Source organism: Manis javanica, chromosome 3, assembly GCF_040802235.1.
Source record: "Manis javanica isolate MJ-LG chromosome 3, MJ_LKY, whole genome shotgun sequence".
Taxonomy (NCBI): domain Eukaryota; kingdom Metazoa; phylum Chordata; class Mammalia; order Pholidota; family Manidae; genus Manis; species Manis javanica.
In genome coordinates this window covers 198,654,046-198,669,656 of record NC_133158.1, presented here as the reverse complement: position 1 = coordinate 198,669,656, position 15,611 = coordinate 198,654,046, and the positions used below count along the sequence as shown (strand labels likewise).

Below are 15,611 nucleotides of genomic sequence, written 5' to 3'. Positions count from 1 at the left end.
AATAAATCCCCAGGTCCTAGTTTCCACATGTCACTGATATGGAAGCAAACAGCCCTTTAGTTGAATAATTTGAGTTTATTTAACTGAAATTTGAGTTTTTACCCCCACTTTTTTAAAGTAAACAGGCCTAAATTTAATGATAGTGTAGATAAAATGTGTACATACTGATATATAAACTTAGGATACCTGTGATGTAAAAGCAAAATTTATGAAAGAATACCATAGTGATTTGCAAATTAAAAAGCATATTTTAAAAAATAAAATCATCCACACTCTCAGTAGAAATATCGTAAATAAATGAATGTGAATGAATCATAAGGAAAAGCAAGTATCATTTTAAAATCATTTCTAAAAATATTATTGAGATTACTAACCTGGAGAAACTTTAGGTAAATTAGCAATTTCAAAATGAAAATACTATGAGACAAATAACAAGAAAGAAAATTCTATGTTTTCATTTCCAAATGACCTAAGTAATTCTGTAATGGATTTATTATAGTAAGCACTAATACTCAATCACTCAATGCCCACCCCAGCCGCCAAACCCATTATTCTTTTATATTTTGCATTATATAGAGATATTTACATCTCACATTTTGCGTTATGTAGAAGTATTTTATTCAAAAAGTTTACAAAGAGATAGGGAAAACTTTGTAACAAACTCTGGGTTTGTTACTGAAAGTAAGTTTCAAAGAACTCAAGAGACAATTGAAAAATAAAAAATAACTAAGTTATTTACTAAATTGCTTCATTCTATCATGGAAAAAAATGCAGCATATATTAAGGTAAATACCTGGTTACTTGTCTTGGAACCTACCAGAGCATGCCCTTTGAAATAATGAACTCTATATTTGAAAGTCTAAGTCAATGTTAACACGGTGGTATGATGCTATCAAAGTGACTATGACTTTCGCCATAAATATCCATTGTTAGGTCAACAGAAACACCCTGCTTTCCAAAGGAATAGTGCAAATTAAAAGAACAAGAAATTCATAGTGTCAGATTTTATAGAAGGAAAAGATCTGCTAAAAAAAAAAAAAAGCACTGCTTTTCAAAGCAAAATGCTGGATCACCTCTACTCACTTTTACTTTTTAATGGTAAATGGTATTGACATTTTTCTACTCAGATTACCCTGGAAACGACAGGGCTAGATTTGTGATTAAATCTACACAACTATGTTAAAGAATGCTCTACTTTGCTTCTCACCATACGTAACTCCAGGGAATATACAGTTACTAGACAGTTTTGTTAGTGGACTATAGAGAGCATCTAGCTCAACTTGTTAATTTTAAAATTAAGAAACTGAGGCTGAGAGAAGCTGTGTCTCAGCCAAGGCCACAGTTTTGTGTCCAAGCTGACAGGGGAAGTCGCATCTAATGACACAATTAGGTCCACTGACCATCCTAGAAGCTTTAAATCCAACTTTTAGCATAATATACCTTACAACTGGTGCTCAGACAACCCATTCACTGGAAGTTTATTAACAGAGAGATCACTTGTCTCACCGCTGGTACAGAATGCCCACAGACTGAAATGAGGACCACACACACTTCACAGCCATTACTCATTTCTATCAGCCTGAAAAATTCATTTGGATGAGAACCATTTTTCTTATTTGAATAGGTACTCATTCTCAATACAATATGCAGTAAGACTAACACAAATAAAATAATACCCTCTTTCCTCATTAGCCTCCAAAAGGTGTATGGGACAGAAGAGCCCAGCTGTTCTCAACTGTTGGGTCTCAGGACACCTTCTCACTCTTTAAATGTACTGAGGATACAAAAGAGCTTTTGTTTATGGAAGTCATTCATATCTACTGGTATTTACCATATTAGAAATTGAAACTATTACATGAAGTCATTTAAAAATAAGATGTCATTACATATTAACATAAACATGTTTATGAAAAAATAACTATTTCCCCAAAACAAAAACTTTAATAAGGGTGCCACTATTTTACATTTTTGCAAATCTGTCTACTTAATAGAAGACAGCTGCATTTTCCTATCGACTTCTGCATGCAATGTATGGTGATAGGTTTTGATTCATTCAAATATATGAAAAAAATCTGGCCTCCCACAGATACATTCTTGGAAAAAGGAGGAGCATTTTAATGGTCTTTTCAGATAATTGCAGATATGATTCTTTGTTACTACAACGAAAACTGACTACAGTGAGTAGTTTCTTAAAGGTTGGTTGCAGTATGGAACCTGAAAATGTATCAATGAATTTTTCAAACACTATCACATTAATATCCATTGGTCTATCTTCCATTTTGAATGGATCTTTAACCAATGCATGATTTTTTACTCCATGAACTTCCTTGAAAAGGTCTCAGGAATACCAAACAACACTTTGAAATCTACTAGAAAACAGTTTAGAGTGCAGCCTGAAGATGAAGGATATTGTGAAACTGTGAAGCAGTTACACACGGCCTTCCTTGATCCTCTACAACCTTTAATTCATTAATTTATTCAACACTCCCTGCAATGGGTATCACCATCATTAAGTTAAAAATAGACAAAAGGTTAGATTTTGATTCAAAAGCACAAAATAAGACACCAATAATAAAGCTTGGATAATTTTAAATGAAATATTATAACATGTAGACTGAAATCTAGAAAAAGTTCTAAGTATCTTCTGAACCTTGAGCCTTTAGTCTTAGAATGATCAAAACAAATAGATTTGGATAATATTCACCAGGAAAATCTGTAAAGAACTAGCAACCTATAAGAGACTTGGAATAACATTAAAGCTTTGATATTAAAGCTTTTGGAAAATTTACATTAACTAGCACAATAGCAGTGTGTATGTAAACAAAATGAATCCCCTCTAACTATATGAACAAGTATATAAAGAACTCTGGAATATTCGAGAACCAGACAACATCTCCAGTGCCCACAAATGCAGGATGGCCTCAAGCCTACTGATTCATATTAATATGTTTAAGGATATGGGTCACTATATTATAGGAGGGGCTTTATAACGAAAGTGTGAAAACTATCACTGAAATAGTAGAACTAGGATACAGAACAAACGTAAGAGAGAACTAATGATTTCATCTACTCTATCTCTAATATTTCTACCAGAGACATTAGCAAAATGCCCTTCAAAACTAAGAAAGCATAAATAGAAATGTAGTAGCAAATGTACAGTACCTAACCATGAAACAAAAAATAAAAGTAGATAATTTAATCATAAGAATTATCAACAAATATTCCTTTTAGCTAATATCTCTTTAAAATACTATGGAATTTCATAAAACAAGGAAAAAGGAAAACTAAAAGAAACTGAAACCAAAGATTATGAAAACAATTTAATTAAATGTAAATAGTAATAGCTAAAATGTATATTATGCCTACCATATATGAGATGATATTCAAAGAGCATCTCATAAATTAACTCACTTAATTGTCTTAATCACTTTTGAGATGGGTACTATTTAATTTCCTTTTTACAGGTGAGAAAAGTAAAGCCCAGAGAGGTAAAGGGATCTGCAGAGGGGCACAAAGCCCAGAGCTGGGATTTCAACCAGGGCAGTAATGCCCTTAATTACCAGGCTCTTGGACATACTAACTCGCTAAAAACATCACTTACAAAAATACAAGAATCATGGGCAAAATTTCCTTCTCTCCAAGTAAAACAAACCATTAGCAACACACCACATGCTGAGTGTGGTTCTAATGAAAGTCATGCTATCTCAGGCTATCATGTGTTAGAGTTCAGAATTTAAGAGTTAGTGGCAGTATTAGAATATGACTGAGTAGTTCATGCTATGGAGAACTGTAGGACATATCCTTTATGGAATGTTTGCTGCGAGAGGAGAAAAGTTTGGATGACAAAGAAAAGAATACACAAATTAAAGTTCTTGCTTTGGGTTTGAGGAAAAAATAAAATGTAATAGAAAGAAAAGAATACAGGAATACACATAAACCCTCGATTCTGCTAGCTGGATGGATATATTTCCCATAAAATAAGTTTTTAAGGAATAATTCCCTAAAAACATATTCCTAGATGCCAAAGGAATAAACCCTAGCTAGGAAATCTATTCTTTATATGTTCAATAAAGGGATCATTTATCACAACCATGTAATAAAAACAGCACTGAAGCAAAGTCCAATGCGAATATTCATTGCATAATTTAGAACCACCCTTTATAGTCATATCTAAAACCTCTTCCTTGTTTTTTCTAAATATTGACAATATACAATATGCAACAAGGAAAACCAAAAGATACTTTATAGTATGTCTTCTTAAAGATCTTAAAAGTTATAAGCATACCAATTCAAAACTGCAGTGACATGTTTCATTTCTAAGGCAAGGCTGTCCACTTAGTAATTTTAGATGTGCTGAATCCTTAAAAACCCTCAACAATTAAGGAAATGATTTATTTGTATTGAAAACCACAACTTACGTGCAATTAACCTGCCTAGAAAAGGACAAAGAGGGTGGGGAGCCTATGGGTAACAGATTTGGGGTTCAATTTCATTTTTCACAACCAATGAAGTGATTAATAAAGAAAGCTAAGAAAAAAAAAAAGACCACAGAGAAGCTAATTCAAAGCAATTTTAGTGAAACATTATACAGCTAAAGAAAAACAAAACTAGCACGAGTCCACCAAAGTAAATGTAGAAAACAGATGGAAGAAAACAAACTTTTTCCCAACACCTACAACAGGCAATGTGTGTATGCAGGGAGGACACCTATATACCTGCCTTGAAAATCAACACAAATATTTTCTAAGAGATTAAGAATTTTTTGCTTCCCTTTCACAAATGTGGTAGCATTACACCTACAAGCAAAGGGGGGAATTACTAAAGACCATCCTCAAAATAAGAATAAAACAGTAAACTGAAATATGCTTAAGTCTGTCAACTGCAAAGATAATGCTGACCTTATAACACTATGCAAAACCACGGTTTTCAAAAAAAGGAGATGCCAACTTACCTTGATACGTTTTCTGGAATGTACTCTAGGACTGGATATCCATCACTTCTTCTAGATGACAGGTCACCATGTGTTTTCCATGACTCCACTAACGTACTGACAGGCGGAAAGGAACTCAGGTGTTGGAAAGATTGGTCTCTAGCCGATCGTGATAAAGATATTGTACCTTGAGCACCGATCCTGTAGTGAAAGGACTGTCCACCTGAATTCACACCAACAATGGCAGATGAAGGGATGCTGGCCTCTGGGTAATAGCTCCCATCATCTGGTTCCTGTTTAATCCCCATTGGGAACCCACTGCCTTCACAGTTACCATCAAAGCCGGGCACAGGTGGTCCTAAAATTCCTGATAAAGAATAATAGTCTTTATCATCCATAAAGGAAAAATAGGAGCCATCCATAAATGGAAACGGGTTTACTGTTGGATTCCCTTTAAAAGAGGTGCCTGAACATGAATGCTTGGTTGATTCTTGCTTTATTGGCACTGAGAATGGAGAGTCAGAATTTATCTTGCTATTTCCTCCTAGACATGAGCTGCTAAAGGCTCCATCTGGCTCCGGTTTTATGTACTGGATGAGGTTAAGCTGGCCAGTCACACCATTGGAGATGGCACTCTCTACTTCCTCAGTCTTGGGAAAGGGAACCTCTTGAGCACCTTTCTCATGTGTGTCTGGACTAGGAACCACATCCCGGGCCGCACTGGATCCTGCAGGCGTGCTGGAAACAGTGTAGCTGAAGGCATTGTTTACAGGGCTACAGATAGAGCCCACGGTACTAGCCGTTGGACTAGAAAGCGTGGATCTGTTAGTTGTGTTGGAAGGGCTGGAAACAGAGCACCTTGAGTTGACATTTGCAGGGCTAGACACAGAGGATCTCAGAGTGACATTAGGACTGGAGACTGGAGATTTTACACTGCAGTGACTCGGAGGGCTGGAAATTGGGGACTTCATGCTACTTAATGGACTTGAGAGAGGAGAGCCCACGTTGCTGGCGTGAGCTGGGCTGTGGGACCTGGAGCCTCGATTTTCAACATTAGGGGAGCAGGTCAAAGAAGTGCCCTGGGTGACAGGGCTGTGCACTGTGAAACCACCGAAGCTGGCCGAGGTGGAGGACACAGAGCTGATTCCAGCAGGGCTGCAAACTGAAGATGTCACGTTCAGAGGGCTGCAAACAGACGGGCTCTTTTCATGACACATGATGGGGCTTTTAACAATGGTGCGCATAACCCCGCCATTCACAGAGCTCCCAGAGTCAGGGAGAAATGATCTCAAGGGCCTGCTCACACTACCGAGCGTGGGAGGAGGATGGCCATTTTCTTTGTAAAATTTCACCAGCTGTTCAACATTTTGATAAATCTTTGCTGGACTCATACTTCCTTGCTGGTTCTGCTGATCATAGGTGTAGTCAGCATCTCTGACAGAATCCATGTATAAACCCATGGACTCAGCTACAGTTGCTGAAAGTTCCTTAGATTCCAGCTCGGTTTTAATATCAGATGTTAAAATCCCAGACCGACTGTTGTCTTGCTGAAGGCAAGGGAGTAGTTCGTGTTTTTCTTTGCTGCTTCCTTGAGTACTGTTGTTTGGAATAGCACCGGAAACGCAGCTTACGTTGACTATTTCCATGTAGTTATTCTCATCGGTCCTCTCTGTAGGTCCCAGGGAAGAACGTTCCATAGCCTGAGAAACTTGACCCCACGATCTGTCCATATCTAGACCTTCAGGGAGACTGTGGTAGCCTTTGGTCTCCATAGCTATCAAATAAATTTATATTAAATAATTGAATTAGAGTCATTTATAGCAATATTACCCTAAAGGACACTCTAAAATTGCATTTACAAGGCAATAAATACATATTCTACTTATTATAAGCAATGGTTTAAGTTATATTAAAATGGTTACCTTTTGAGGTGCTGCTATAACAAAGCATTGACCATAACTTGTCCAGAAGCCAAAATATAAGCAACAATCACATAAAACTATTTTGCATCTCTATACAAGTAATATATTTGCTATAATACAGTCTTCAGAAGTTGCAAAGGAGATTTACTAATGTTAACATATTTAATATCCAAAGGATCACTTTGAGTATTAAAGGCATGCAAGGAGGAAACTGAGGATTCAGTGATGTGGGTGACTCGCCCAAGGTGAAAGACACAGTGAGTGACAGGTCAGGGTTAATCAGGGTTAAAACTGAATCTTCAAATTCCAAAACCTTTGGAGTCATTTGGACATATGGAAACTGCTTTCCATCTCTAATATATACCTTTATTACAAACCCTAAGGGACTGAAATTCATGTTACCATTTCTCAATACAGAATTATCAAGTGAATTATCACAAAAATAATTTAAGAGCTATTTTTAAAACATTATTTTAAGATAGATTAATAAGTAAGATAATTTAATGTGGCGTCTAGAAAATAAAGATGCATATATCCTGACTAATTAAAATGGCCCACTGCTCAGAGAAGCAGCATTTCAATGTGGAAATATCAGGACTTGGCACTTCATCTCAGTCTTGCACTACTGGCAAGGGCTTTGATGTGCACCCTGCTAAAAAAGACTCCCAACAAGCAGTTTTATTTTCAACAGTAAATGGAGGAAGTTCAAGATGAGTCCTGACAATTTATGTGTTCATTCAACAAATATTTACCAAGTGTGTGCTACATTCTGGCCTACAACCAGTCACTAAATCTATAGAGATAAACAAAACAGGCACAGTCCCTATCGTCAGGGAGCCCACAGGATTGTTTTAGATATACAATCATATCTACTGGCTCTCTATCTAAATGTATTTGATAGACAGAATGGTCTATATTTATAATTCTATGTATTATATGATTCAATGTAATTATTACATGCCCTTCACATACATTAACTTACTGAACCTTATAAACAACCCTGTAAGATTGGTAAAATTACTCAAAGGACACAAGTGGGGAAACTGGAACACATGCCACCCACCTAAATGATGGAACTGGAATTTGATCCCAGGTCTCTCTACACAAAGGTATCTTAACCTAGATGTAACTGAAATTTGGGGCCTGATCATTCTTCACTGTGTCTATGCATTTTGAGATGTTCAGCAATATTGCTGACCCTTACCCACTAGACGCCAATAGCAGGCTTCCTCTCCAGTTACAACCACCCAAAAGTCCCCGACTGCCAAATGCCTCTGGGACGAGTGGGAATGGGGGCAAAATCACTCCCCCATTACAAAGAACCACCCTCTAAAGAAAGTTAATTCTCCGTAAAAATTTTACTTATATATTTTAATATAAAAATTCCCTAAATCATTATGTATGCGTTTTTCAAGCCCTTTCAGGTGTATAAACAATCCATGACCCAAATAAAAGTCCTGTTCTGAAAGATGCAGTTTCTGCAGTTCGTACATCAGTATTACTTCGGGCCTCTCATCCTTTCCCCCCCTTTGCCACTCCCTACCTCCATCCTCCCTACCTTCCCCTCAGTGAAGAAATGAGACTAAGATCTTTTGCTACAGAACTTTATTAATTAACAGGGAAAAATAATATAATGACTCGACTAAATAAATGGGCAGTAGACATCACAAATCTCTGTAATGAAACTGAATGCCCCAATTGTCTTAAGTATTATAATTACCTTACTTTTCTGTATTCTACACTAGATTTTAAGTTCTCAGAAGGTGAAAACTTTATCAGTTTCACCACTGCACTGCAAGCAGATAGCATAGTAGCAATAGAAAATTTAAAACTATCATGATATAATCCATACTCAATTTGTGAATGTTTGGTAGCCTACTTTTACTTAAAGAACATCATTCTCTAAGTTGCTAATCACAAAGCAATCACAAAACAGTAGAAAATAGATCAAATCCCAAAGGTTGAAGTGCTTATCTGGTAATTATAGCCAAAAAAGTGAGTTGGAAGAAGGCCAAGTTAAAAAAAAAAAAAAGTGCAATGGGACCTAAAAGTGGCTACTGGCCTTTTCTACTTTACTGAAAAACCAGTTAATGGTAGCATTTCATTGAAAAATACCAGTAAATATTATGCACTGCTTTTACTTCTATTTAAGAGCATTCTGTCCGCCCCATACCAAATCTGAATGTATGGATATCTAAGGTATAGGTGTTTCAGGTTCAAATTCATCATGCACCACATGACACACATCTATTCATGTTCAACCTGGACACTTACTGTGTATCACCTCCCTCCTCCAACCCTGTCTCTAATTCCACAATCCCTGTTCTGGTGAACTGTGCCACCTCTCTCCAATTCCTGGAAGTCACTCTTGCCTTGGCACCTTCACCTTCACAGGCCTCACCACCTCACACCTAAAGCCTATTCTCTCCCCCTAGTCCTAGGCAATAGGCCTATCTGCCCTGTGTCTGACAGGGTATCCCCATTCAGATAGTTCTCAAAATACATCCTCCAAATTGTCTTTTGGAGGAAGCTCCAAAGGATGACCACTTATTGCTTTTTTTTTTTTTAAGTTTCACAAGTTAAATTTGCATGTTAAAACTTCTGGGGAGTCCTACAGTGCAGAGATGTTTCCTTTTTAATCCAGCATTCCCTCAATAATTTGGCCACTGTACCCTTTCTTCACAGAACACCTACTAATGTTCTCAAGGATGCTTTTCACCACTCTGCCCTAAACCATCAGCCAAATCTCAGATTTGTGAGCCTCTATGAAGAGACCCTGTGTGAGAGATGGCAGGCAAGGAGAATCTTAAAGCACTCTACAAGGAAACATCTTATCAGCTAACATCATGCAGCTGATCACAACTTTCCAAGTCCTGTTTGGCTAGCCCTGAACTCGCAAAACAATACATAAAACCACCTGCATTTCACCACGTTATTGGCAGGACTATCATTAAGGAATTTGCAAAAGAATTTGCTGAAATCTAAATTAGCTTTGTTTAAGGTATTGTCCTCATCTACAATCCTGATGCACCTCTCAAAATGGTAAAGGTTGGCAAATCAAACGCAAAAGAATGCAGGACATCTAGCATCTGCATTGTTTCTACTGCAAACATTTTTAAAGATCAGAATTCTTTTAAAAAAATAGGATCATTGAAGTATTTTATGCTGGGTTCTCTGTATTATTTTAATTAGTCTTCTCTGTGAACAAACGCATCAAGTTGACTTCTTTTATGGCCCATGAAACACTGGGGTTTTTTTTGGAATTGACATAATGACCATGCTTGAGCAGAATTGGAGTCAACTTGAACTTACTAGTAAATCCTGAATATTTTAATTGATGAATGAATAGTTTCCACATAAAACTTAATATCCAGAGGGTAAATGGAAAGTTTTTGTTACTAAAGTATAAGATGAAGCAGATACCGGATACAAATCTAGCTGATATAAAATCAGACACGTCTGATACATATGGCGACAAATATATGTAACAGAGACTCTCGGGACAAAAATCATTATGCTCCTTTAATATTCATGGAAATAGCCTCTCCCAAAACATAAAGGAAATTTCACATAAGGACAATAAAGAGAAGCACTGATGGAAGTTCTACCTTAAGCCATATATAAGCTCTTGAACATATTTTTGCAAAGGAAAAACCTGACTTTAACATGTTATGTTTTACAGTCTGTGTTAAATTGCCCTTTTCCATTAAGTAGGTAGCTTTTTCAGGAATATTACAAAGGTTCTTTCTAACATTTTATCGGAAAACACTTTCACTTTTAATATCCTCAAAACATAGTCCCATTTTAAACACATCATTTTCTACTGTTGTTTCACTGTAATATGGCATCTTCAAGACAATTTTCTTAAAGAGAATGTCACCATTTCCCACTGTTGCACAGTTGTAAAAGTTTGCTAATGTAAAACTCTTTTCCTGTCAATCTCACTACAGAACTACTATAATGTTACCCTCTTTTAAAGATGAGGTAAATGATAGAAACCTGCCCAAGGTCACCTAAGAGGAGAACCAGTTAGAACTGAGCACACCTGATTTCTATTCACTCACCTAATTCACTAAGCCACCTGATCTTTCCGAAATCCCCAAACAAAACTACTTCTCCATTAAAGGAAAAAGCTCCCCTTTAGTTTTTTTAAAAACTCCTCTCCTCAAGCATTTCCATGAGAGTATGGCATGAAGTTAAACATAAAATGAAAACTTCATAGCAAAACTTCACAGATGGAAAACGCTGTTATCATTACTATAAAAATATCATCAATAACAGTCCCTAAGGAAATGACAATATAAATGTTGAAAAGCCGTGCATTTAAAATTCAGCGGTTTGTCTACTATCAAATAAGTTTTCCTAACTTCTTTGTTATAAGAGTTAAAACTGGTGGTACCATTAGCCATCATGATGTAAACCTGGTCTTTAAAATTCAGTAGGAAAAGCCATGCACCTGAATTCAGTAATAGGGTACGCGTGCTACCAAAAAAAGCTTCATCCCTTCTTCCCTACCTTTAGAATCCAACTGATGCCACAGAAAGCACAGAATCTCTTTAGAGTTTCATGAATACTAGAAAGGGGAAATGCACGAATTCCCAGAGCCCCTTTCATACAGGATCTATCAGGATCTGCATATCCTTCAACTGCCCTTACTTCGCTACACCTTCGGCTGTGATTTGGGTGCTTCCGCAATTGATAGAGGAAAGAAATATTATTCAAACGTCCTTTAAAAATTGTACCAAAAAAAAAAAAAAACCGATCCCAAATTCACCTTAAGGGGAAAGGGAAGGGTGGTAGATCTCCCACTGCCAAAGGCGGTAGAAAGCTGCTCGTTAGAGGGCATTTATCCAAAGTGGCCAAACTTTCCCAAAATAGTCCTCTGGCGGCCAAAGGGGGGGAAAAAGTGGAAAAACAAAACAAAACAAAATAACAAGCACACAGCACCATTCTGTCTGTGCCTCCGTATTACGCAGCCACTTTTCCCTGCAAAGTGCACGCTCCCGCGCCACGGCCCCACGCCGAGCCGGGCAAGCGGCGCCCAGCCGCGCACCCCTACACACCTGCCTCGGTCAGGGTCCGTCTCTTGGCGTCTACCTGTTGCAGCGCTCGCCAACGCCACGACACCCTTGCTGCGGAGCCCCCCTAAATCCAACCACATCCAGGCCAGCTAGTGCCGCTCCCCCTTCAGCGGGAGAGCCCGAGGCAGCAACGCTCCTGCACCCAGGTGACTGCCCGGGCTTCCTCCGTGCAGCCTGAAGTTGGCTTGCGTCTCCCCGGTCCAATGACACCCCGGGCGCGGAGGGGCGGAGAGGAGGAGGAGGGAGAAGGGGCAGGGCCTGGGCGGGCAGAGTGGAGACTGAGAGAGGGCGGGCGAAAGCCTGAAGGGGGAGTGGGCCAGATCCAGGGCCGGCCCTTTTAAAAGCGGGTCACATGCCCAGATAAAGTTCGGGTTGCTATCCCGCCCCTCGGAGCCCTCCCCATTGGCTCAGAGGGAAGCAGGGCTCCACGCTACACGGGTCAGGCGAGCTTCTCATTGGACAGTCCCGGCTGTCAGTCAGAAGGAGGGCGACATGACTGATACAAAGTTGCTGCGACACAGCCTAGACTCGGCAGGTCCCTTAAAGCCGCAGCCGCGGCGGGCGCTAGGGGTGCCGGACAGTGGGTACGACAGCAGACACTAGGCACCCTGCACGTGCTGCCACCCGACCACTTCACTCGACTGCCTCAAACTTGCAGACGCCCACCTTGTTCTCCTCCTGGCCGACCCCAGGATATCTGGAAAGGCGTGAAAAGTGCAGTGACGTGGAAGAAGTCGGTTTTACCGAAAGCCAGTCAAGGTGGTGTCTACTTATGCTCTCCACCTGCAGCGCCAGGTGAACAGCAGCCCTGGCCCAGGCGCCGCCCCCAGCGTCCGCACCTAGGGGAGGACTCGTAGTGGGCTTCACCCGACCCCCGAGGTTCCTCTCCCCGCCCCTTTCCTCGCTCTTGCGAGTTCTCTCTCAGCAGAGTAGCCACAGCGTCCACAGGCAGCTAGCAGAAGGATCACGTTCCCCCGCGATTTGAATTTCCTTACTTTAATCGTGCAGGAAAAGAAGGTAATTTCACTGCAGCCAAAGCCCTTTAAATGCAACCTCTCTCCGCCCCCAACTAAAAAAAAAAAAAAGTGCCCGGGTCGGAGCTGCTGCTCTCCTTATTATTTTGTTGCTGCGTTTACTACTTTAGTATTGGATTTTTCCATAATTCAGTCTAAAAAAAAGCTTACCATCGACGATATTCACTTCTTTATGATAGGCGGGAGAGGATGCACATACTTGGGAGAAACATACAGTAGAAGGAACCAAACTGTTTCTAAGGATCGAGTGTCTGCAAGAAGAAATTTCGGTTTCCCTCCAACCGCCCCCACCTCGACTCTCCCGCCCACCCAAACGCTGTAGTTACTAAGCCAAAGGCTGGGCTTCTTAACTTTGATTTCTAAGGACTTTGAGGCTCCGCGTATAGAGCTCCGCTTTAGCCTCCGGCTGGCCGGGAGTCAGCACAAGTGGCGTACACACCTAAATCTGGTCCCCCAGCCCTCGGCAACCCGCAGCCCGGCGGCGGCAGCTGTGCAGCCTACCGCCTCACCCTTGCCCCACACCCCCCAAAATCCATGCGGGGCGGTTGAGGGGAGGTGTTCATCCGCTGGCCAAAAGCCCTTCCTCCCCTTACAGTTAATTAAGCTTCGTGATTCCAGAACCCGAACCCAGGAAGACTCGAACTGTCAGCAGCTCCAGGTAGGGAACTCCCTGGCGGCGGGTGAGACTCCGGTGTTGAGCCGTCCCCTGCGCGGAGCGGCTGCCGGCGCCCCCGCAGCTGGGAGTCCCAGCCAAGCGCCCCAACTTTCCCTCGGGGCCCGCCGTCACGCGAGCTCTACGGACCAGCGACCAGCCTGGCATTGATTGCACCCGGGCTCAGTGCGGGGGGCGGGCAAGAGCGAGGGGAGTCCCGGACCTAGAGCACGGGCACGCGAGGAGGCGGCGGCTCAGCCTGCGCAGCCCAATTATTATTAAAGGAATGGACGTGTCTCCTTTACTAAGTTTTTACCTCCCTTACAGAGGGCCAGTCTTGCCCTGGATCTCAGCTTCTTGCAAAAATCTAGGTTAGAACCGTGCAGGAACAGCCGCCACGAATGCCCGCCCGCCGCCCAGCACCCCCGCTGGGGTCGGCCCGGCCCTCACCTAATCTCCAGCCCGCAACCCACCTTGGTGCACCCACCCGCGCCCTCTACGCAGACCCTGCCTTCCCCAGGGCCGCCCTTGCTCTCCCCTCCCGCCGCTGTCAGCGCACAGTGACTGTCGCTGCACTCACCTTTTCTAGGACATGGTGGGGAGCCTGGGGTGCGGGGCGGGGGGTGGAGGTAAGGGCAGGGAGACTCCGCCGCCGCTGCTGATGCCGGCACCAGCAAATTCAGTGTGAGCAGATCGGCGGCAAGGATGAAGAGGGTGATAATCCCGGCCGTCTCCCTACTGACGGTGGGTAGAGCAATAGCGCACGAGTGTTGCTACCCCGCAGGAGGAGGCGAGGCGGCGGCGCCAAATCGCGGAGGGGGACGCGGGCGCCCGCTAGCCCGCAGCAGCGGCGGCCAGGCCTGAGGCGGGCGCCTCTCGCGGGGCTGCTGGTGTCCGGGGCGTTGACAGCGGCGGCTCTGGGAGCCGGGAGATCCGGCGGGATGATCCCGCGCCCGCTGCCCCGCAGCGAGGCTCTTCGCGCCCCCTCCCCGGTCCCGGGTGGCCGGTGACAGCTCGGGCGGCGAAGTGCGCGATTGTGTGTGTGTGTGTGTGTGTGTGTGTGTGTGAGAGAGAGAGAGAGAGAGAGAGAGAGAGAGAGAGAGAGAGAGAGAGAGGGGGCGGCTGCAGGGGGAGTCCGCGGCGCCGCGGCCCCCGGGTCACACCCTCACCGGCGGGAGGCGGCGGCAGAGTCCAGCCACCCGCTCGTGAGAAACGGGGCTGGGGGCGCCGGTGGCTGCCTTCCCACCCTGATCACTGGCACAAGGAGGCCGGGGAAACGGAACCCCAATGCACGGAGACCCCCCTTCCCCATCGTCACCCAGGGGCCGGCCCTGACCTCGCGCCCCGGCCTCAGGTGCAGCTCCCCCTCGCGGGGGTAGCGCGGGCTGGGGACCACGCGCAGGGGGCTGGAGGGAAAAGTTTCTTTCCGTGCTCCTCCTCTGCCACCCTGGGAGATGGCTCCTCTCCCCCCGCTCGCGGGCCCGCGGTGCCTCCGCCCCACCCCCACCGTGGGGGGGACACCCAGGAAGGGCCGGGTGTGCGAGCGCGGGGGCGTGTGGGGAGGAGCGGCGGCCGCGACCGGTCCCCTGTCTGACAGCGACTCCGACGCCGACGGCGGGGGCCCGGCGGAGCGAGCGGAGGAAGGGGCCGAGCGCCGGGCCCCCTCCCCCTCCGCTCGCCGAGCGCCGCGCGCCCCCGCGCCGCCCCGCGCGCCCGCCCGGGCGGACACCTACGCAGACGCGAAAGTGAAAGGGGGGCGACCTAGGCGCGAGCGCGGCTGGCGGCGCAGCGTGGGGCGGAGGATGGCGTGGCGACTCGAGATTATGGGGTCGCCCGCTGCCGCTGTCCGGCGGAGACGTCCGCCTCCAACTGGCTCCGGAGCCTCCGCGGAGCCCCATGTCCCCTACTTTCCGCCGCACAGGTCACTCCCCATCAGGGGATAGGTTGTGTGTGTGTGTGTGTGTGTGTGTGGGATAGGTTGTGTGTGTGTGT

General features: G+C 43.7%; 1 protein-coding gene and 1 long non-coding RNA gene across 8 annotated transcripts in view; one reads left to right on the top strand and one right to left on the bottom strand.

Annotated features, from left to right (window-relative positions):
* The window catches only part of NR3C2 (nuclear receptor subfamily 3 group C member 2), a 334,172-nt gene extending 321,935 nt beyond the window's left edge, over positions 1-12,237 (bottom strand). The window contains exons 1-2 of one of the 2 annotated variants that reach the window (XM_073232590.1): positions 11,916-12,237; positions 4,952-6,704 (exon numbers count right to left, since the gene is read on the bottom strand). In XM_073232590.1, the coding sequence (XP_073088691.1) occupies positions 4,952-6,702 (1,751 nt within the window). In that variant the 5' untranslated portion in view covers positions 6,703-6,704; positions 11,916-12,237. The remainder of the gene's footprint in view (positions 1-4,951; positions 6,705-11,915) is intronic. The other variant, XM_073232589.1, reaches the window with a different exon arrangement.
* An 82-nt stretch (positions 12,238-12,319) lies between these two features.
* Positions 12,320-15,611, top strand: part of LOC140848542 (uncharacterized) — a 50,219-nt gene continuing 46,927 nt past the window's right edge. For 3 of the 6 annotated variants that reach the window (XR_012129619.1, XR_012129624.1, XR_012129621.1), the window contains exon 1: positions 14,201-14,363. This is a non-coding gene — a long non-coding RNA (uncharacterized lncRNA). Of the gene's footprint in view, positions 13,626-14,200; positions 14,364-15,611 lie in introns of those variants that run through there. The other 3 variants (XR_012129622.1, XR_012129623.1, XR_012129620.1) reach the window with 3 other exon arrangements.